Raw genomic sequence first — 24,451 nt, 5'->3', positions numbered from 1 at the left:
GGGGGGGCACAGGCAGTTAGTGCTATATTTATATACTAGGTGCTTCATCGCGCCCTACGGGCGCTCTTCACACCGTCGTAAGGGGCTACGCCCCCTTAACCCCTTTACGCCATTTAATATATGTATTATATGAAGTATTACCTGCATTCCTAGTTTTGTGAGTGGTTAAATATTGCACAATGAAAGGGCGTTGGATGGTGTGAACAGCGCCTGCAGGGCAGACTGTACAGAATGCAGCGGGTGGGGGTACGCGGATGGGGTCGTGAGGCGCTGCGGGTGGGGATGTGCGGGGAAGTGGGATCCGGAGGCGGTATGGGTGGGGGAGGGCGGGGGGTTTGGTGGGTAGGGGAGGGGCAGGTACGGGGATCTGGGGGGTGGGTGAGGGGGTTCCGGAGGCGCTGCAGGTGGGGAAGGGGCGAGTGCGCCGTGTGTGGTGGATGGGAAGGTGCAGCACATGGGGGAGGGGGTTTTGAGGCGTTGCGGGTGGTGGAGGGGCGGGTGCAGTGGGGCAGGGTGTTGGGAGGTGGTGAGGGGGCGAGTGCGCTGTGGGTAGGGTAGGGGGTCCATAAGCAACGCGTGTGGGTGGAGGGGGCAGGTGCAGGGGTGCGGCAGATGGGGGAGGGGGTCTGGAGGCGCTGCGGGTGGTTGAGGGGTGGGTGCAGTTAGGCCGCGGGTGGGGTAGGAGGTCAGGAGGTGGTGCGGATGGGGGTGTGCGGTTGGGAGGTTCTGTGGATGAGGGAGTGGCAGCGGAGTGGGGGGCGTGGGGTGGTATAGAGGGTCTGGAGGCGCCGCGTGTGGGGGAGTGGAGTGGCAGGTGCGGCGGATGGTGGAAGGGTCCGAAGGCACTGCGGTGATGGATGGGCGGGTGCGGGGGTGCTGCAGGTGCGGTATGGGGTGAGGAGGCGGTGGGGGATGGGTGGCTGCGGGAGTTGACGGTGGATGGGGGAGGTTGTCTGTACAGGTTGTGGGTGGAGGGGGGGGGGGGGGGGGGGGGGGGGGGGGGGGGGGGAGTATGGGGGCTGTGATTGGGAGGGTCTGTGGTTGAGGGAGGGGCAGGGGAGTGGGGGCCGTGGGTTGTGTAGGGGGTCTGGAGGTGCGGCATGTGGGGGAGGGGTGGTGATGCAGCGGATGGTGGAAGGAGCTGCAGGTGGAGGATGGGCGGGTGCGGGGGTACCGCAGGTGGGGTATGGGGTCAGGAGCTGCTGGGGGTGCTTGTCCATCAGCAGCAGGGCCGCAGCCCACCCGGGTGCAGTGTCAGGGTAACTGTGTTGCGGGCACCCGGGGAGCACACCAGAGTGGGGTGTCCCTGCTCCTGCGTGAGGCGCTCTGCCTCACATGTCCCCCCCCCCCCGCCAGGCACATGTAGTCCCCCCCCCCCCCCCCCCCCCCCCCAGCCAGGCACATGTCCCCATTTCCCCAGCCAGGCACATCTCTTCCCCCAGCAGGGCCATGTCCACCCCCCCAGGCCAGGCACATGTCCCCCCCAGCCAGGCACATGTCCCCCCCAGCCAGGCACATCGCTTCCCCCAGCAGGGACATGTCCCCCCCGTCAGGCACATATCCCTCGGCAGCCGGGGGGCACACCAGTGTGCACTGTCCCCGCTGCCGCGTGAGCCGCTATGCCGCCCATCCCACCCCCCACCCCCCCGCCAGGCACATGTCCCCCCGCCAGGCACATGTCCCCCCGCCAGGCACACCTTCCCCTTCGGCAGGCACATCTCCTCCCCCCCCAGGCAGCCGGGGACCCGCTGTACCTGGAGGACCGGACCGAGGGCTGGTTGCTTCTCTCCTCGCTGGGGCAGACGGCAGGGGAGAGGCGCCGGGGCTCAGGCGGGGAGCGGGAGTGACAGGCGCTCGGCTTGACAGAGAGTCGCCTCCCGCCCTCACGTTTTCAGCGCGGGGCGATGGAAGACTGGGGAGATGTGCGCCGAGAAGGTGCATGGTGTGACGTAACTAATCTGCATACAGTAGCTTAGCCCATCTGTGACTCCACCCAGCGTTACGGGCAGGCACAGAGTCACAGACTTGGGCTAATATATAGGATAGATATATATATATATATATATATATATATATATATATATATATATATATATATATATATATATACATACATACATACAAACAGCGCAGACATCATATATTATTTTTTTAGTAGTATATGGGAGCTGTCATACTCCCTCTGTGTTCTCTCTACAGGCTTCCCTGTGAGTCTGTCCCCTTTGGCCAGTGTGAGAGTGTGTGTCGGTACCGTGTGTCGACATGTCTGAGGCTGAATGCTCCTCCCTGGAGGAAGTTACTGGGGGCGCAGAGAAGGATTTGGGAGTGGTTTTGTCAGCACAGCCGACTGCTGATTGGGTGAATATGTTGAGTACACTGAATGCAAATGTGGCGTTATTATCTAAGAGGCTGGGTAAATATGATTCTCAGACACATACGTGAAGAAAATACATGGAGGACGCCTTGGCTCAGGTACAGGCCCCCTCAGGGTCACAGAAACGTTCCTTTACCCAGATGGCAGATACGGGTACCGACACGGACTCTGATTCCAGTGTCGAGATTCCCAAGATAATTTTTATGGCATATCCTTTCCCCTCTGACGACAGGGAGAAACGGGAGTCGTCTCCCAATGTGGACAATGCTCTGTCCCGACTGTCCAAAAAGGTGGCGCTTCCGTCTCCTGACACGGCTGCCCTCAAGGATCCTGCGGATCGCAAGCAGGTAACGACATTAAAAGCCATTTATGTCACTACGGATGCACTCCTCAGGCCTGCCACGGCGTCGGCGTGGGTGAGTAGTGCTATTGCTAAGTGGAAGAAAAAAAGAAGAAGAGAGAGCGCAAGCAGGCTACATGTACATTTGAACAAATTTATTCATAAAATAAGTTAAATCACAATCAGTTAAAAAGTGACATTAGTTAGAACTAATAATATATTCAATTCAACAAAGAATCCACACTCAGCATATGATATATAATAGTCCCACAGTACTAGTGCACTAGTAAATGATGCAATATTCGGTATACGTTCTTTGTTAGAACCAATGATCCATCAGTCTGGTGTAATTAATAGTGGCTGATAATTTGATATGCAAATTTTTTAAAAAATATATAGCACTTTAGAAATAGTTCCAAAATGAATGTTTTCCTTTATTCTATATAGTAGTGATATTCTTGCTATTGGATAAACCGGTTTGGTAAAGGTATCATACTGGAATTAGGTGAAGTAAAGTGCATGAGCTCCGTCTGTCACTCTCTCACTGTGACTAGTATCCGGAGCTGAATTGCTTACCGCTTCCACAGATGTCCCAGCGGTACTGACCATGAACCGGGCGCCGCTCTTTCTAGCGGCTCGACCTCCCGTTCTCCTGCCGGACCAGTATGGCAGGATATCTCTTTCACTGCCGCCTCCAAAACGGATCGCTGGTGCTCCAGATGATTTGAGCACTGTAGATTCCGAATGAATCAAATGAAAGCCACGGTCCCCGTATAGCAAGCGGGACCAATGCAGGTGGCTACGGAGCTGGTCAATCAATTCCGGCAGAGATTGAGGGTATAGAATAAATAAACTCGTAGGACTGACAAGTGCCTGGATCATTTGAGCCCTGACGCGTTTCTCGACCGACAACGCTGGTCGTTTCCTCAGAGGGTTGAAGTAATTGTGCTCTCCTAGGTCTCCATATTTAAAGGGAAACCAATTAAATCATTAGTATAAGCACCTGTAGAGCTCCTGTCACATTCATTCTCAGGAGTATGTGTGTATAAAATCACCAGAAATCTACCTAATAATATATCAATTAAGAAACATAAAACAAATATATAAAAAATAAATAAATAGAAAAACATTTGTTCTCTGCAAATCTATTACTTGGTTGTCTGTCATTCTTAATTTTTGATTTTAAACTTTTAACAACTCCATCAATTATACTTTGTGGCTACATCAGATTTAGCTTAAAGTAAATTAATTAATTAGCTTCATATCCATATGTGTTCACAGCGAAGAAAGAAACAGCAGAATAGTTAATACATGAATGTGTGGACCATACATACATATAATACATATATATATATATAGACACACATACGTATGTATTTTATAGCGCACCACATGTGCACCTACAAAGGTTAAACTCCAAATTAGTATATTAAGTCAAATCAGGGGACAACATATAAATCTGTATCTTATTCACTGAAATCCTATTCAAATAATACTCCAAAGCAGGGACACAAGAAGAAATTCAATCTCCTCAAACAAATTAATACATACAATAATATAATAATAAATAAAAAAATAAAATAAACAGAAGTATAGATCTTAAACTGAGGTCTTCATAGTACTTAACAAAATATATTAGTGAATTAATAAATTAACATAATAATATAATAAATAATATAATACACTAGTATATTATATTGAAATAATATTAAAATATTGCAATAATAAGTGGTTGGTACTGATTGGTCTGGTGGGCTGATGAGCATGTACCCCACAGGGGCAGAGAGATATATTTAAACTCAATCTACCCTTTCCCCTTGAGAGCAGCAGGCAGCATTTTCAACTTAGGCTCAGTAGGGCGCTTTTTCTTTGTTTGTTTTCTTCCATTATTGCTTATTAGCATTAAGGCAGCCTATCTGAACCACGGTTGATGATGTTTTGTGTGTATTAATTTTAAATTGGATTGAAATAACACTTTGTTCTCTGCTAATCGTTATTTATTATTATTTTTATCTGCATTGGTCTATTAATTATGCCTGTTTTGAGATGTATGGCGGAACGCCTTGAGAGGAGACAGCATTATATGTCTGAAGAGACTAGTCATAAGGAACAGTTTTCCACAGATAGCTGTGTGGACATGTTTGGTCTCTTCAATGAATTAGAGGATTTGTTCATTGCAGAGACCAGACATTGGTGGGATAAAGTTACATTACAGAAGTATTTGGATAAAACCATGATCCCGAGAGGTCTGAGATTATTTAAATCCTGTTCGTTTCAAGATGATCCTGAGTTTTTAACTGAATGGAATGAAACTCTGGACAGTTGTTCACGGAATCTGATGAAGCTTCTTATTAAACATAGAGAACACAAAATGCAAATTATCCAGGTTAATATAGAGAAAATACAAGAAGCCCTACTGATCCACTCAAATCATCCAGATTTTGAGGGAAAGGACCAGAGGGTGAATAAGAAGGTTCAGGATTTTGAGAAAACTCTTATCTCTTTGAAACATAAAAAATTGAATCGAGATAGAGAGGATTACAATAGGGATCAAGTACGAACATACAATAAGAGAGATCGCACTCCATCAGAAAAGAGGCGGTCGAGTATATCTTCCCCTAGATTCCAAGGGAGACACAATGATAGGAATAGAAGTAGGTTCAATTCATATAGAAATTCTAGGGAGGTACAGAAACAATTTTATTCAGGTAATAGGAATTATCCTAATAAGCCTCAGAGACAGCGATTTCAAAGACAGAGACCTGACAGTAGAGATACATGGAGGGATGAGAACTACAGAAATAGATATGAGGTTCTAAGGACCAAGGATTCGACTCCTCCGAGTAACACAGGTGTAAGAGAAGATCGTCCCATTAAGTCATCAAAGGTGAATTTTTTAGAGAGACGCCATCACTCACCGGGGGACCCACAGAACAACTCGTGGGAAAACCAAAGAGTGATGCTTACTCCAAAAAGAAGAAGAGAGGAAGAGCTAGAGGCTGCAGGGGAGGAATCAAGAATACCTACAAAAAACGTAAGAAGGTTCTAAGTACCAAAAGTATATTTAATCTTTCTAAAAAAATCTTGACACCAGCTGAAATCTCTTTATTAAATAAGGGCTTAAAATTTGCCCCAGAAGAAAAACCGAACCTCTTTACGCTTTTTGTTGATCTAAACAGATTTGTACGTACTCTGAGTAGAAAGAGATATTTTATAAAAAAATCACTACACAAACAGAATATCAATGGGTCACCAATCTGCTTAGACAGACAAGATGATGCTTGTCTTGGGATTTTTGAATCACTTTTAGGTGAAAATGAGGAGATAGATAACACCAAAGAGGCCACTAGACCAAGAAAGGTATATGACATTAATGGAATAGATTCAAAGAAATTCAAAATACCATCTGAATTTTACCCTCTTCAGTATAGAGGTCCTTTTATTGAAGGCTTCTACACTACAACTATGAGGGAGTTCAGAGAGTTATGCACCAGACAGGATACTTTAGCCCTGAGAGATAATCTGTCAAGATCTGAGAGAATGGCCCTCAAAAGACTCATTAATGATAAAGAGATCATTATAAAACAAGCCGATAAAGGCGGAGGTTTAGTTATCCAGAATCTTGAGGATTACCTCTCTGAGGCTTATAGACAGCTCAATGACAATACCTTTTATAGAAAAATCTCAAGAGATCCCACAGGTATATATCAGGATGAACTTAGGCCCTTATTGGAGATGGCATTAGACGAGGGAAACATCAATAAGGAAACATTTCTCTTTTTGATGGTTAAATACCCCATTATCTCCATCTATTACCACATGCCAAAGGTACATAAGTCAATAATTTCTCCTCCGGGGCGTCCAATTATTTCAGGGGTGGGATCCCTGACATCTAATCTATCGGCTTTTGTAGATGCACATCTACAGAAATATGTTCAGGCTCTTCCTTCCTATATCAGGGACACTACACATTTCCTCCAAAAATTAGATGGTATATGTTGGAAGGATTCATATATATTACTAACATATGATGTAGAATCCCTTTATACTAATATAACACATGATTTGGGTCTTCTTGCAGTTAATCATTATCTATACCACGACACTGAGGTGGATATTTCTTTTCGCACTTTTATTTTATCAGCCATAAGGTTTATTTTGGAGCACAACTATTTTTCTTTTGATTCACAGTTCTATTTACAGGTCAAGGGCACTGCCATGGGGACCAGGTTCGCACCGAGTTTTGCCAACCTTTTTTTAGGTTGGTTTGAGGAGTCTAACATCTGGGGTGGTGATCTCGGTGCGGGCCTGGTCCTCTATGGAAGATACATAGATGATTTGTTTTTTATTTGGGATGAGGATGTTTCACCCTTTTCACATCTTACTGGCTGTTTAAACTCAAACACAATAGGTTTGAAATTTACCAACACTTCGAGCAAAGTATCTATTAATTATCTTGATATCACGGTTACAATTCAAGATAATGCTATTCTCACCTCCACATATATTAAAGATGTGGATTGTAACAATTTTTTACACTTTGCAAGTAGTCACTATAAACCATGGAGATTAAACATACCCAAAGGACAGTTTCAGCGGTTACGTAGAAACTGCTCTACAGAAGAGGCCTTTAACAAACAAGCAGAAGTTATGTATACTGCATTTATGAAACAGGGATATCCTAAACATATTTTAGATATGGCCCTTACAGAGACTAAACTGAAATCAAGAGCCACACTGATTCATTCAGCAGTCAGTAAATATAGACAAGGAGGGAGTGACAAGTCACTGTCCTTTATTACACAATATAATACAGCTGCAAGGGATATTAAAAAGATAATTACAAAAAATTCTGCCATTCTGAAATCAGACAAATTGCTAGAAACAACATTAACTGGAAGGAATTTGGTTATATTCAGAAAAGCGAATTCTTTAAAGCAGAAATTAGCACCTAGTCTATTCAAAAAAGGACCGAAAGAAGTTACAGGAAGTACCTTGAGACTTCCTCCGAAACCGAATGGGTTTTTTAAGTGTGGTAAGGATAGATGTGTAACCTGCCTCTTTGCAGATAATAAATGTACTAAGATCAAGTCCCATAGTAGATCAGATGAATTCGAGATCAGGGGTTTTATGAATTGCAGGACTAATTATGTGATATATGTTATCCAATGTAGGTGCGGCATACAATATGTAGGCCGCACAATCCGTCCCCTGCATGAAAGGTTCATGGAACATAAGAGGAATATTACAAAGAACATTAAGACCCATAGCCTGTCAAGTCATGTCTCTGGATGTCAGAAAGGTAACCTAAGTGGTTTTGACCATTAGAGCGGTCGAACATATCGGAGCCACAGTGAGAGGAGGAGATAGGTACAGAAGACTCTGCATGCGCGAAGCCTTCTGGATATTTCAGTTACATACCCTGAGCCCACATGGTCTTAATGACACTGTGGAGCTCAATACTGTCTAGCTGTTATCAAAGGTTTTAGTTATTAAAAGTACTGGGAAATCCTGATATTAGTTAGGTTTTGTCAATTTATTGTTTTTTCAATGGTGTCTGGTGGTCTGAGTGGGCTGTGGGGCGTCTGCCCCTCAGGGCAGATTGAGTTTAAATATATCTCTCTGCCCCTGTGGGGTACATGCTCATCAGCCCACCAGACCAATCAGTACCAACCACTTATTATTGCAATATTTTAATATTATTTCAATATAATATACTAGTGTATTATATTATTTATTATATTATTATGTTAATTTATTAATTCACTAATATATTTTGTTAAGTACTATGAAGACCTCAGTTTAAGATCTATACTTCTGTTTATTTTTATTTTTTTTATTTATTATTATATTATTGTATGTATTAATTTGTTTGAGGAGATTGAATTTCTTCTTGTGTCCCTGCTTTGGAGTATTATTTGAATAGGATTTCAGTGAATAAGATACAGATTTATATGTTGTCCCCTGATTTGACTTTATATACTAATTTGGAGTTTAACCTTTGTAGGTGCACATGTGGTGCGCTATAAAATACATACGTATGTGTGTCTATATATATATATGTATTATATGTATGTATGGTCCACACATTCATGTATTAACTATTCTGCTGTTTCTTTCTTCGCTGTGAACACATATGGATATGAAGCTAATTAATTAATTTACTTTAAGCTAAATCTGATGTAGCCACAAAGTATAATTGATGGAGTTGTTAAAAGTTTAAAATCAAAAATTAAGAATGACAGACAACCAAGTAATAGATTTGCAGAGAACAAATGTTTTTCTATTTATTTATTTTTTATATATTTGTTTTATGTTTCTTAATTGATATATTATTAGGTAGATTTCTGGTGATTTTATACACACATACTCCTGAGAATGAATGTGACAGGAGCTCTACAGGTGCTTATACTAATGATTTAATTGGTTTCCCTTTAAATATGGAGACCTAGGAGAGCACAATTACTTCAACCCTCTGAGGAAACGACCAGCGTTGTCGGTCGAGAAACGCGTCAGGGCTCAAAGGATCCAGGCACTTGTCAGTCCTACGAGTTTATTTATTCTATACCCTCAATCTCTGCCGGAATTGATTGACCAGCTCCGTAGCCACCTGCATTGGTCCCGCTTGCTATACGGGGACCGTGGCTTTCATTTGATTCATTCGGAATCTACAGTGCTCAAATCATCTGGAGCACCAGCGATCCGTTTTGGAGGCGGCAGTGAAAGAGATATCCTGCCATACTGGTCCGGCAGGAGAACGGGAGGTCGAGCCGCTAGAAAGAGCGGCGCCCGGTTCATGGTCAGTACCGCTGGGACATCTGTGGAAGCGGTAAGCAATTCAGCTCCGGATACTAGTCACAGTGAGAGAGTGACAGACGGAGCTCATGCACTTTACTTCACCTAATTCCAGTATGATACCTTTACCAAACCGGTTTATCCAATAGCAAGAATATCACTACTATATAGAATAAAGGAAAACATTCATTTTGGAACTATTTCTAAAGTGCTATATATTTTTTCAAAAATTTGCATATCAAATTATCAGCCACTATTAATCACACCAGACTGATGGATCATTGGTTCTAACAAAGAACGTATACCGAATATTGCATCATTTACTAGTGCACTAGTACTGTGGGACTATTATATATCATATGCTGAGTGTGGATTCTTTGTTGAATTGAATATATTATTAGTTCTAACTAATGTCACTTTTTAACTGATTGTGATTTAACTTATTTTATGAATAAATTTGTTCAAATGTACATGTAGCCTGCTTGCGCTCTCTCTTCTTCTTTTTTTCTTCCAATTGTTTAGGGTGTGCTAATACCCTTTCCCCTTGAGAGCAGCAGGCAGCATTTTCAACTTAGGCTCAGTAGGGCGCTTTTTCTTTGTTTTTTTTCTTCCACTATTGCTAAGTGGGCTGATAATTTGGCATCTGACATGGATACCCTTGATAAGGATAACATTCTTTTGACTCTTTGTTATATCAGGGATGCTGCAGCTTACCTAAAGGATGCGGCGAGGGATATTGGCCTCTTGCGATCAAGGGCCAATGCCATGGCGGTCTCGGCCAGGAGGGCGCTGTGGATTCATCAATGGAATGTTGATGCCGACTCCAAGAAAGCTATGGAAACTCTTCCTTTTAAAGGTAGTGTCTTGTTTGGTGACGGCCTTGCTGACCTGGTGTCTACCGCTACTGCGGGTAAGTCATCTTTTTTTCCTTATGTTCCCGCACAACAGAAAAAGGCGCCCCATTATCAGATGCAGTCCTTTCGGCCTAATAAACACAAAAAAGGAAGGGGCTCATCCTTCCTCGCTTCAAAAGGTAGAGGAAGGGGAAAAAGGTTGCCTGCTGTGTCTGGCGCCCAGGACCAAAAGTCCTCCCCCGCCTCTACCAAGTCCACCGCATGACGCTGGGGCTCCCCTGCGGGAGTCCGTGCCGGTGGGGGCCCGTTTCCGAATCTAGAGTCAGGTCTGGTTTCAATCTGGTCTAGATCCTTGGGTTCTAGACATAGTGTCCCAAGGGTTACAAACTGGAGTTTCAGGAGATGCCCCCCCCCCGCAGATTTTTCAAGTCAGCCTTGGCAGTTTCTATTCCAGAAAGGGAAGTAGTAATTGCTGCGATACGAAAGCTGTGGCAACAGAGGGTCATTGTTCCGGTTCCCCCGTCCCAACGGGGGGAAGGGTTCTATTCGAGCCTCTTTGTCGTGCCGAAGCCGGACGGCTCGGTCAGACCGATCCTGAACCTAAAATCCCTCAATCCGTACTTGAAAACTTTCAAGTTCAAGATGGAATCTCTTCGAGCTGTGATCTCCAGCCTAGAAGGGGGGGGATTTTATGGCATCAGTCGACATAAAAGATGCCTGCTTACACGTTCCGATATATCCTCCTCATCGGGCCTTCCTGAGATTTGCGGTGCAGGATTGTCATTACCAATTTCAGACGTTGCCGTTTGGGCTTTCCACGGCCCCGAGGGTCTTCACCAAAGTGATGGCGGAAATGATGGTACTCCTACGCAAGCAGGGTATCACAATTATCCCGTACTTGGACGATCTCCTGATAAAGGCGAGATCAAAGGAGCAGTTGCTAAGGAATGTGGAACTCTCCCTGACAGTTCTGCAACATCATGGTTGGATTCTAAATTTGCCAAAGTCTCAGTTGATCCCGACAACTCGGCTGCCCTTCTTGGGCATGATCCTAGACACGGAACTACAGAGAGTGTTTCTTCCGGCGGAAAAGGCTCTGGAAATCCAGACCATGGTCAAGGAGATTCTGAAACTGGAAAGAGTGTCGATTCATCAATGCACTCGAGTGCTAGGGAAGTTAGTTGCGGCTTACGAAGCCATTCCGTTTGTCAGGTTTCATGCCCGGGTGTTTCAGTGGGACCTGTTGAACAAATGGTCCGGGTCTCACCTGCACATGCATCGGAAAATAAGTCTATCTTCCAGGACCAGAATTTCTCTCCTGTGGTGGCTGCAATGTTCTCACCTTCTAGAGGGACGCAGGTTCGGAATCCAGGATTGGGTCCTGCTGACCACAGATGCAAGTCTCCGAGGCTGGGGTGCAGTCACACAAGGAAGAAGTTTAAAGGGAAAATGTTCAAGCCAGGAATCTTGTCTCCACATAAATGTTCTGGAGTTAAGAGCCATTTGCAAGCGAAAAACCTTCTTCAAGGTCTACCTGTCCTGATTCAGTCGGACAACATAACAGCGGTGGCGTACGTAAACCGCCAGGGCGGAACAAAGCAGAGCGGCAGTGGCAGAGGCCACAAGAGTTCTCCGTTGGGCGGAACAACACGTGAGCGCTCTGTCAGCAGTCTTCCTTCCGGGCATTCACAACTGAGAAGCAGACTTCCTCAGCAGACACGATCTCCATCCGGGAGAGTGGGCACTTCATCAAGAGGTATTTGCAGAAGTGACAAGGCGTTGGGGAATTCCTCAAATAGACATGATGGCGTCTCGCCTCAAAAAGTAGCTTCCGAGGTATTGTTCCAGGTCAAGGGACACCCAAGCCAGTGCAGTGGACGCCCTGGTAACTCCGTGGGTGTTTCAGTCGGTGTATGTGTTCCTTCACTCCCTCTCATTCCAAGAGTGTTGAGGATTATAAGACGAACAAGGGTTCAGGCAGTACTCGTCGTTGCAGATTGGCCACGGGAGGGCCTGGTATCCGGATCTTCAGGAATTGCTCATAGAAGATCCTTGTCCGCTTCCTCTCAGAGAGGACCTGTTACTGCAGGGGCCATGCGTATTTCAGGACTTACCGCGGCTGCGTTTGACAGCGTGGAGGTTGAACGCCAGATCCTAGCTCGTAAAGGTATTCCCGGGGAAGTCATCCCCACTCTCCGTAAGGCTAGAAAAGAGGTCACGGCGAAGCATTATCATCGTATTTGGAGAAAATGTGTCATGGTGTGAAGCCAAAGGAGCTCCTACGGAAGAGTTTCAGCTGGGTCGTTTCCTCAAATTTTTGCAGGCAGGCGTGGATGCAGGCCTGAAATTGAGCTCCATCAAAGTGCAGATTTCGGCTTTATCTATTTTCTTTGAAAAAAAAATTGGCCGCTCTGAAGTTCAGACTTTCGTGAAGGAGTGCTGCATATCCTTCCTCCGTTTGTGGCACCGTGGGATCTTGACGTGGTGTTACAATTTCTTATGTCTCACTGGTTTGAACCTTTGCAAAAGGTTGAGTTAAAATTTCTCACTTGGAAAGTGGTCATGCTTTTGGCCTTGGCATCTGCCAGACGAGTTTCTGAGTTGGCTGCTTTGTCTCACTATAGCCCATATTTGATTTTCCATGTGGATAGAGCGGAGTTGAGGACTCGTCAACAATTTCTGCTGAAGGTGGTTTCTTCGTTTCACATAAATCAACCTATTGTGGTACCTGTGGCTGCGGATGCTGTAGCAGTCCCGAAATCTCTTGATGTCGTAAGAGCTTTGAAAATTTTTGTCGCCAGAACGGCTCTTGTTAGGAAATCGGAGGCTCCGTTTGTCCTGTATGCTTCAAACAAGATTGGAAAGCCTGCTTCCAAGCAAACTATTGCACGCTGGATTTGTAATACGATTCAGCACGCTCATTCTGCGGCTGGGTTGCCGTTGCCGAAGTCAGTAAAGGCCCATTCTACCAGGAAGGTGGGCTCATCTTGGGCGGCTGCCCAAGGGGTCTCGGCACTTCAACTTTGCAGAGCAGCTACGTGGTCGGGTTCAAACACTTTTGCTAAGTTCTACAAGTTTGATACCCTGGCTGATGAGGACCTCATGTTTGCTGAATCGGTGCTGCAGAGTCCTCCGCACTCTCCCGCCCGGTCTGGAGCTTTGGTATAGACCCCATGGTCCTTTTGGAGACCCCAGCATCCTCTAGGACGTAAGAGAAAATAGGATTTTAATACCTAGCGGTAAATCCTTTTCTCCTAGTCCGTAGAGGATGCTGGGCGCCCATCCCAGTGCGTACTGTTACTTGCAGTTGTATTGTTTTCGGTTACACGACGGTTGTGTATCGGTTATGTTCAGCTTGCTGCTGTTTTTCGTTCATACTGTTATCTGGTATGCCTGCTAATCCAGTTGTACGGTGTGTTGTGGTGTGGACTGGTATGTATCTCACCATTAGTTTAAAAAAAATCCTTTTCCTCGAAATGTCCGTCTCCCCTGGGCACAGTACCTATAACTGAGGTCTAGAGGAGGGGCATAGAGGGAGGAGCCAGTTCACACTAGAGATGAGCGCCGGAAATTTTTCGGGTTTTGTGTTTTGGTTTTGGGTTCGGTTCCGCGGCCGTGTTTTGGGTTCGACCGCGTTTTGGCAAAACCTCACCGAATTTTTTTTGTCGGATTCGGGTGTGTTTTGGATTCGGGTGTTTTTTTCAAAAAACCCTAAAAAACAGCTTAAATCATAGAATTTGGGGGTCATTTTGATCCCAAAGTATTATTAACCTCAAAAACCATAATTTCCACTCATTTTCAGTCTATTCTGAATACCTCACACCTCACAATATTATTTTTAGTCCTAAAATTTGCGCCGAGGTCGCTGTGTGAGTAAGATAAGCGACCCTAGTGGCCGACACAAACACCGGGCCCATCTAGGAGTGGCACTGCAGTGTCACGCAGGATGTCCCTTCCAAAAAACCCTCCCCAAACAGCACATGACGCAAAGAAAAAAAGAGGCGCAATGAGGTAGCTGACTGTGTGAGTAAGATAAGCGACCCTAGTGGCCGACACAAACACCGGGCCCATCTTCAATCTGACTATCAGGAACTGGACTGCGGGTGCTCCTTCCAGCACTTGCAGGGGGCGTGCAAATGGTGGAAGGCGCATGCTCTTCACGTCCAGTGTTGGGAAGGTCAGGCATCGCAACCGACACAATTGGACTCTCCTTGTGGATTTGGGATTTCAAAGAATGCACAGTTCTTTGCTGTGCTTTTCTCTAACGTCCTAGTGGATGCTGGGGACTCCGTCAGGACCATGGGTAATAGCGGCTCCGCAGGAGACAGGGCACATCTAAAGAAAGCTTTTAGGATCACATGGTGTGTACTGGCTCCTCCCCCCATGACCACCCTCCAAGCCTCAGTTAGGTTTTTGTGCCCGTCCGAGCAGGGTGCAATCTAGGTGGCTCTCCTAAAGAGCTGCTTAGAAAAAGTTTTTTTAGGTTTTAAATCTCAGTGAGTCCTGCTGGCAACAGGCTCACTGCATCGAGGGACTTAGGGGAGAGATTTTCAACTCACCTGCGTGCAGGATGGATTGGAGTCTTAGGCTACTGGACATAGCTTCAGAGGGAGTCGGAACACAGGTCATCCTGGGGTTCGTCCCGGAGCCGCGCCGCCGACCCCCCTTACAGATGCTGAAGATCGGAGGTCCGGAAACAGGCGGCAGAAGACTCTTCAGTCTTCATGAAGGTAGCGCACAGCACGGCAGCTGTGCGCCATTGTTGCTACACACTTCTCACTGACCAGTCACGGAGGGTGCAGGGCGCTGCTGGGGGCGCCCTGGGCAGCAATATTAAATACCTTTAGTGGCAAAGAATACATCACATATAGCCATTAAGGCTATATGTATGTATTTAACCCAGGCCAGATTTCTCAAAACCTGGGAGAAAAGCCCGCCGGAAAAGGGGCGGAGCTTATTCTCCTCAGCACTCAGCGCCATTTTCCTGCTCAGCTCCGCTGTGAGGAAGGCTCCCAGGACTCTCCCCTGCACTGCACTACAGAAACAGGGTAACAAAGAGAAGGGGGGCATAAATTGGCGATATTTATATATTAAAAGCGCTTATAACAAAAACAACACCTTTTAGGGTTGTTTATATACATTTATAGCGCTTTTGGTGTGTGCTGGCAAACTCTCCCTCTGTCTCCCCAAAGGGCTAAGGGGGTCCTGTCTTCGATTAGAGCATTCCCTGTGTGGCTGCTGTGTGTCGGTACGTGTGTGTCGACATGTATGAGGACGATGTTGGTGTGGAGGCAGAGCAATTGCCGGTAATGGTGATGTCGCCCCCTAGGGAGTCGACACCGGAATGGATGGCTTTAGTTATGGAATTACGTGATAATGTTAGTACATTACAAAAGTCAGTAGACGAAATGAGACGGCCGGAAAACCAGTCAGTACCGGCTCAGGCGTCTCAGACACCGTCAGGGGCTGTAAAACGTCCCTTACCTCAGTCAGTCGACACGGGTACCGACACAGATGAATCTAGTGTCGACGGTGAAGAAACAAACGTATTTTCCAACAGGGCCACACGTTATATGATCACGGCAATGAAGGAGGCTTTGCAGATCTCTGATACTGCTGGTACCTCAAAAAGGGGTATTATGTGGGGGGTGAAAAAACTACCTGTAGCTTTTCCAGAATCAGAGGAATTGAATGACGTGTGTGATGAAGCGTGGGTTAACCCAGATAGAAAACTGCTAATTTCTAAGAAGTTATTGGCATTATACCCTTTCCCACCAGAGGTTAGGACGCGCTGGGAAACACCCCCTAGGGTGGATAAGGCGCTCACACGTTTATCAAAGCAAGTGGCGTTGCCGTCTCCTGATACGGCCGCCCTCAAGGATCCAGCGGATAGGAGGCTGGAAACTAACCTGAAAAGTATATACACTCATACTGGTGTTATACTGCGACCGGCAATAGCCTCAGCCTGGATGTGCAGTGCTGGGGTAGTGTGGTTGGATTCCCTGACTGAAAATATTGATACCCTGGATAGGGACAGTATTTTATTGACTCTAGAGCAATTAAAGGATGCGTTTCTTTATATGCGAGATGCTCAGAGGGATATTTGTACTCTAGCATCAAGAGTAAGTGCGATGTCCATATCTGCCAGAAGAAGTTTATGGACGCGACAGTGGTCAGGTGATGCGGATTCCAAAAGGCATATGGAAGTGTTGCCATATAAAGGAGAGGAATTATTTGGGGTCGGTCTATCGGATCTGGTGGCCACGGCAACTGCCGGCAAATCCACTTTTTTACCTCAGACCCCCTCCCAACAGAAAAAGACACCGTCTTTTCAGCCGCAGTCCTTTCGCTCCTATAAAAACAAGCGAGCAAAAGGACAGTCTTATCTGCCGCGAGGCAGAGGAAAGGGTAAGAGAGGGCAGCAAGCAGCCCCTGCCCAGGACCAGAAGCCCGCCCCGGGTTCTACAAAGTCATCAGCATGACGCTGGGGCTTTACAAGCGGACTCAGGAGCGGTGGGGGGTCGACTAAAGATTTTCAGCAATCAGTGGGCTCGCTCACAGGTGGACCCGTGGATCCTGCAGATAGTATCTCAGGGTTACATGTTGGAGTTCGAAAGGTCTCCCCCTCGCCGGTTCCTAAAGTCTGCTTTACCAACGTCTCCCTCAGAAAGGACGACGGTATTGGAAGCCATTCACAAGCTGTATTCTCAGCAGGTGATAGTCAAGGTACCCCTCCTACAACAGGGAAAGGGGTATTATTCCACACTATTTGTGGTACCGAAGCCGGACGGTTCGGTAAGACCTATTCTAAATCTGAAATCCTTGAACCTGTACATACAGAAATTCAAGTTCAAGATGGAGTCACTCAGAGCAGTGATGGCGAATCTGGAAGAAGGGGACTTCATGGTGTCCCTGGACATAAAAGATGCTTATCTGCATGTCCCAATTTACCCCTCACACCAAGGGTATCTCAGGTTCGTGATACAAGACTGTCATTATCAGTTTCAAACGCTGCCGTTTGGTTTGTCCACGGCCCCTCGGGTCTTTACCAAGGTAATGACCGAAATGATGGTTCTTCTACGAAGAAAAGGCGTATTAATTATCCCTTACTTGGACGATCTCCTGATAAGGGCAAAGTCCAGAGAACAGCTGGAAGTCGGTGTAGCACTAACCCAAGTAGTGCTTCAGCAACACGGGTGGATTCTGAATCTTCCAAAATCTCAATTGACCCCGACAACACGTCTGCTGTTCCTGGGAATGATTCTGGACACGGTTCAGAAAAAGGTGTTTCTCCCGGAGGAGAAAGCAAGGGAGTTATCCGAACTGGTCAGGAACCTCCTAAAACCAGGAACTGTGTCAGTACATCAATGCACAAGAGTCCTGGGAAAGATGGTGGCTTCTTACGAAGCAATTCCATTCGGCAGATTCCATGCACGAACATTTCAGTGGGATCTGCTGGACAAATGGTCCGGATCGCATCTGCACATGCATCAGCGGATAACACTGTCACCAAGAACAAGGTTGTCTCTCCTGTGGTGGTTGCAGAGTGCCCATCTGTTAGAGGGCCGCAGGTTCGGCATACAGGACTGGGTCCTGGTGACTACGGATGCCAGCCTACGGGGCTGGGGAGCAGTCACACAGGGAAGAAACTTCCAGGGTGTATGGTCAGACCTGGAGACGTCTCTTCACATAAATATACTGGAGCTAAGAGCGATATACAATGCTCTAAGCTTGGCAAAACCGCTGCTTCAGGGTCAGCCGGTGTTGATCCAGTCGGACAACATCACGGCAGTCGCCCACGTAAACAGACAAGGCGGCACGAGAAGCAGAAGAGCAATGACAGAAGCTGCAAGGATTCTTCGCTGGGCGGAAAATCATGTGATAGCACTGTCAGCAGTGTTCATCCCGGGAGTGGACAACTGGGAAGCAGACTTCCTCAGCAGACACGACCTTCACCCGGGAGAGTGGGGACTTCATCCGGAAGTTTTCCACATGATTGTGAACCGTTGGGAAAAACCAAAGGTGGATATGATGGCGTCTCGCCTCAACAAAAAACTGGACAGATATTGCGCCAGGTCAAGAGACCCTCAGGCAATAGCTGTGGACGCTCTGGTAACACCATGGGTGTACCAGTCAGTGTATGTGTTTCCTCCTCTGCCTCTCATACCAAAGGTACTGAGAATTATTCGGAAAAGTGGAGTAAGAACAATACTAGTGGCTCCGGATTGGCCAAGAAGAACTTGGTATCCGGAACTTCAAGAGATGCTCATGGAGGATCCGTGGCCTCTACCTCTAAGAAGGGATCTGCTTCAGCAGGGACCTTGTATGTTCCAAGACTTACCGCGACTGCGTTTGACGGCATGGCGGTTGAACGCCGGATTCTAAAAGAAAAGGGCATTCCAGAGGAAGTTATTCCTACCTTGATTAAGGCTAGGAAGGAAGTGACCGCACAACATTATCACCGCATTTGGAGAAAATATGTTGCGTGGTGTGAAGCCAAGAAGGCCCCAACGGAAGAATTTCAATTGGGTCGATTCTTACATTTCCTGCAGGCAGGATTGTCTATGGGCCTCAAATTGGGGTCTATTAAAGTTCAAATTTCGGCCTTATCAATCTTCTTCCAGAAGGAATTGGCTTCAGTGCCTGAAGTACAAACTTTTGTCAAGGGTGTACTACATATACAGCCCCCGATTGTGCCCCCAGTGGCACCGTGGGATCTAAACGTAGTTTTGGATTTTCTCAAATCTCATTGGTTTGAGCCTCTCAAATCTGTAGATTTGAAGTATCTTACATGGAAAGTAACCATGCTACTGGCCCTGGCTTCAGCCAGGAGAGTTTCAGAGTTGGCGGCTTTATCGTACAAAAGCCCATATCTGATTTTCCATTCGGACAGGGCAGAACTGCGGACACGTCCTCATTTTCTCCCTAAGGTGGTTTCGGCTTTTCACTTGAACCAGCCTATTGTGGTGCCTGCGGCTACTAGCGACTTGGAGGACTCCAAGTTACTGGACGTTGTCAGAGCATTAAAAATATATATTTCAAGGACAGCTGGAGTCAGAAAATCTGACTCGTTGTTTATATTGTATGCACCCAACAAGATGGGTGCTCCTGCGTCTAAGCAGACGATTGCGCGTTGGATCTGTAGCACAATCCAACTTGCACATTCTGTGGCAGGCCTGCCACAGCCTAAATCTGTAAAGGCCCACTCCACAAGGAAGGTGGGCTCATCTTGGGCGGCTGCCCGAGGGGTCTCGGCATTACAACTTTGCCGAGCAGCTACGTGGTCAGGGGAGAACACGTTTGTAAAATTTTACAAATTTGATACTCTGGCTAAGGAGGACCTGGAGTTCTCTCATTCGGTGCTGCAGAGTCATCCGCACTCTCCCGCCCGTTTGGGAGCTTTGGTATAATCCCCATGGTCCTGACGGAGTCCCCAGCATCCACTAGGACGTTAGAGAAAATAAGAATTTACTTACCGATAATTCTATTTCTCATAGTCCGTAGTGGATGCTGGGCGCCCATCCCAAGTGCGGATTGTCTGCAATACTTGTACATAGTTATTGTTACAAAAATCGGGTTATTATTATTGTTGTGAGCCATCTTTTCAGAGGCTACTTCGTTTGTTATCATACTGTTAACTGGGTTCAGATCACAAGTTGTACAGTGTGATTGGTGTGGCTGGTATGAGTCTTACCCGGGATTCAAGATCCTTCCTTATTGTGTACGCTCGTCCGGGCACAGTACCTAACTGAGGCTTGGAGGAGGGTCATGGGGGGAGGAGCCAGTACACACCATGTGATCCTAAAAGCTTTCTTTAGATGTGCCCTGTCTCCTGCGGAGCCGCTATTCCCCATGGTCCTGACGGAGTCCCCAGCATCCACTACGGACTATGAGAAATAGAATTATCGGTAAGTAAATTCTTATTTTTCCAGCTTGAGTCTTTTCATTTTTCTAGCGAGAGGCTGAGTGCTTCCATCCTCATGTGAAGCTGAACCACTAGCCATGAACATAGGCCAGGGCCTCAGCCGTTCCTTGCCACTCCGTGTGGTAAATGGCATATTGGCAAGTTTACGCTTCTCCTCCGACAATTTTATTTTAGGTTTTGGAGTCCTTTTTTTACTGATATTTGGTGTTTTGGATTTGACATGCTCTGTACTATGACATTGGGCATCGGCCTTGGCAGACGACGTTGCTGGCATTTCATCGTCTCGGCCATGACTAGTGGCAGCAGCTTCAGCACGAGGTGGAAGTGGATCTTGATCTTTCCCTAATTTTGGAACCTCAACATTTTTGTTCTCCATATTTTAATAGGCACAACTAAAAGGCACCTCAGGTAAACAATGGAGATGGATGGATACTAGTATACAATTATGGATGGACTGCCGAGTGCCGACACAGAGGTAGCTACAGCCGTGGACTACCGTACTGTACTGTGTCTGCTGCTAATATAGACTGGTTGATAATGAGATGTAGTATGTATGTATAAAGAAGAAAGAAAAAAAAACCACGGGTAGGTGGTATACAATTATGGACGGACTGCCGAGTGCCGACACAGAGGTAGCTACAGACGTGGACTACCGTACTGTACTGTGTCTGCTGCTAATATAGACTGGATGATAATGAGATGTAGTATGTATAAAGAAGAAAGGAAAAAAAAACCACGGGTAGGTGGTATACAATTATGGACGGACTGCCGAGTGCCGACACAGAGGTAGCTACAGCCGTGGACTACCGTACTGTGTCTGCTGCTAATATAGACTGGATGATAATGAGATGTAGTATGTATAAAGAAGAAAAAACCACGGGTAGGTGGTATACAATTATGGATGGACTGCCGAGTGCCGACACAGAGGTAGCTACAGCCGTGGACTACCGTACTGTACTGTGTCTGCTGCTAATATAGACTGGATGATAATGAGATGTAGTATGTATAAAGAAGAAAGAAAAAAAAAAACACGGGTAGGTGGTATACAATTATGGATGGACTGCCGAGTGCCGACACAGAGGTAGCTACAGCCGTGGACTACCGTACTGTACTGTGTCTGCTGCTAATATAGACTGGATGATAATGAGATGTAGTATGTATAAAGAAGAAAGAAAAAAAAAACCACGGGTAGGTGGTATACAATTATGGATGGACTGCCGAGTGCCGACACAGAGGTAGCTACAGCCGTGAACTACCGTACTGTGTCTGCTGCGACTGGATGATAAATAATGATATAAAAAATATATATATATCACTACTGCAGCCGGACAGGTATATATTATATAATGACGGACCTGCTGGACACTGTCTGTCAGCAGAATGAGTTTTTTATAGAATAAAAAAACACCACACAAGTCACACGACGAGTGTTTAACTTTTTCAGGCAATCACAATATAGTATACTATACTGGTGGTCAGTGTGGTCAGGTCACTGGTCAGTCACACTGGCAGTGGCACTCCTGCAGCAAAAGTGTGCACTGTTTAATTTTAATAATATGTACTCCTGGCTCCTGCTATAACCTATAACTGCTCCCCAGTCTCCCCCACAATTAAGCTGTGTGAGCACAGTCAGATATTATACATAGATGATGCAGCACACTGGGCTGAGCACAGATATGGTATGTGACTGAGTCACTGTGTATCGTTTTTTTCAGGCAGAGAACGGATTATATTAAATAAAACTGCACTGGTGGTCACTGGTCAGTGGTCAGTCACTAGTAAACTCTGCACTCTCTAGTACTCCTAAGCTCCAGTAAATCAAGTGTCTCTGTCTCAATCTCACTCTCTCTCTTCTAATCTAAATGGAGAGGACGCCAGCCACGTCCTCTCCCTATCAATCTCAATGCACGTGTGAAAATGGCGGCGACGCGCGGCTCCTTATATAGAATCAGAGTCTCGCGATAGAATCCGAGCCTCGCGAGAATCCGACAGCGTCATGATGACGTTCGGGCGCGCTCGGGTTAACCGAGCAAGGCGGGAAGATCCGAGTCGCTCGGATCCGTGTAAAAAAAGCTGAAGTTCGGGCGGGTTCGGATTCCGAGGAACCGAACCCGCTCATCTCTAGTTCACACCCAGTAAAAGTCTTATAGTGTGCCCATGTCTCCTGCGGATCCAGTCTATACCCCATGGTCCTTTTGGAGTCCCCAGCATCCTCTACGGACTAGGAGAAAAGGATTTACTGGTAGGTATTAAAATCCTATTTTCTGCCGCTTTAGGGCTGATGCAATTAGCTGGGTGATTCCGACAGAACCTTGTGTGATGATAATATGCAGAAAAAAAGTTGTCACAGCGCACTAGAATTTAAAATGTGTATATATTTTTATTTTAAAGACAGATCAACACTTTATCAAAGCTATATAGATAATTAAAACACAGTAAATTTAAACATACTTTTAGCACTGAACACAATATAGTCAATCACATGGATACAATTGCACTCAAACAAGTGAATCAATTGTATATGGAGATTCCCATAAACTGTATCATATGGTTAGCTTAATCAAAAGCTCTTCAGAGTTTTTGTGTGTCCAGTGCTACAAATTTAAAAGTCCATCCTTTTCCATATGGAAGTAAAAAGATTCCCAGCAATATATTTGATAAGATAAGAAGCAGTATTACAGCTTAATAGCACATACTGATGAAATACAGGCGCTTGAACATTCCTCTCATTAGTTCATCAATTATGCAGCCAAAGATTATTACATTTGTGTGTGGCCAGACATTAGATATCATAAGGTTATCTCACCGCTGTAGCTTATATAAGGAGAGTGTCAGGGGGTCCTCCCGACCGTTGGTGTCTACTCCATTTGGGCGGTCATCTCCGGAGGCAGAGGAATCCCAACTCGCTCTCAGCCGATATCAGCGGTGCAGGTTTTTGCATGGATCCATATTGAAGCTTGACGCATTTCCCCGCCTACTTTGGTTGTCAGCTGCTTCCTCAGAAGTGAATATAAAAATGAAAAATAACTTTGGATCAGTCTTTTGTGCATATTGTTAATATTATGCAGGTTACAAAAGACCAGCATTGGCCGTATTACTTTTGATCAAAACAGGAAAAAAAATTGGATATTTGTTACTATCAATTAATACACATTTGCCATTTATGAAGGTGTCAGACAGTAGTAAGATAGGAGTCTGTGTCGAAGATTTGGCGTTTCCGGTTATCCAGGCAGAAAAATTTTAATTCCATAGTTGTGGGCAAAAACCAAACCACATATTACATGGGAACCTTGTGCTTTTTAAGCTTCTGTAAGCACAATATTGAAATTCATATAACACTGAACTTGTTTTCTGGGACCACTGGTTAAGATTAGTGGTATAATTAATTTTTCTCAGCTCTGGTTTAACTTTTCTGCATTGTTTCAGCTGCCCATTGATAGAGGTGGTGGTGAAGGGAAAGCCATGTACATAGATACAGAAGGCACCTTTCGACCAGAACGGCTTCTTGCTGTTGCTGAAAGGTAGGTTGTTGTTTTTTTCTTCCCAGTATTCTGCAATATTTTGAAAAAAAACTTGTTTTTGAAATCTATTTGCACTAAAATCTTGCATATTGTACAAATAATTTAACAAGAAGTGTAAAGTACAAAAGTGGTTCAATAAGTAAGGCAACAAAACCGCTCGCGTGTAATCTTTTTCATTCAAATTTTCCACAAGGCCATAGAAGGTAGACTACTGCTTACCCTCATGGCCGATAGATTGCGCATCATATTAATCAGGCTGTCCCAACATCTGTTGCAAGGGCTGGCGGAAACATGGTCAAACATTGAGGTGCGTAGTGTGATCAGATTTCAGCCTCAAAAGGGCACATCAGCAGCTGAAATTCACCAAGTTGTAGAGGTGTACGGTGATAACGTCATGTCATTGAGATATCAAAGGCAGTGGAACAAACCCAAATATAACAGCAGGACAGACGTTTAAGATGAGCAGCAATCTGGCCAGCCAAGCACGTCCACCACAGATGACAATTTGTGCCGCTTTGAAGGTTTGATTCAGGAGGACAGACGCATTTCAGTTAGTGATATTGCTGACGATCTGAACATCTCTGGGTACTGTGCACAAGATCATTTATAAGCAACTGGCTTCAGGCGCTTTATTACTTCTAG

General features: G+C 45.6%; 1 protein-coding gene across 3 annotated transcripts in view; it reads left to right on the top strand.

The window, feature by feature from the left end:
* Positions 1–24,451, top strand: part of RAD51 (RAD51 recombinase) — a 262,769-nt gene that overhangs the window by 167,148 nt on the left and 71,170 nt on the right. For all 3 annotated transcript variants that reach the window (XM_063947784.1, XM_063947782.1, XM_063947783.1), the window contains exon 6: positions 23,715–23,809. In XM_063947784.1, the coding sequence (XP_063803854.1) occupies positions 23,715–23,809 (95 nt within the window). The remainder of the gene's footprint in view (positions 1–23,714; positions 23,810–24,451) is intronic.

This window comes from Pseudophryne corroboree, chromosome 12, assembly GCF_028390025.1.
Source record: "Pseudophryne corroboree isolate aPseCor3 chromosome 12, aPseCor3.hap2, whole genome shotgun sequence".
Classification (NCBI taxonomy): Eukaryota; Metazoa; Chordata; class Amphibia; order Anura; family Myobatrachidae; genus Pseudophryne; species Pseudophryne corroboree.
The sequence above is the reverse complement of the archived record's forward strand: the minus strand, read 5'-3'. Positions and strand labels throughout refer to the sequence as shown.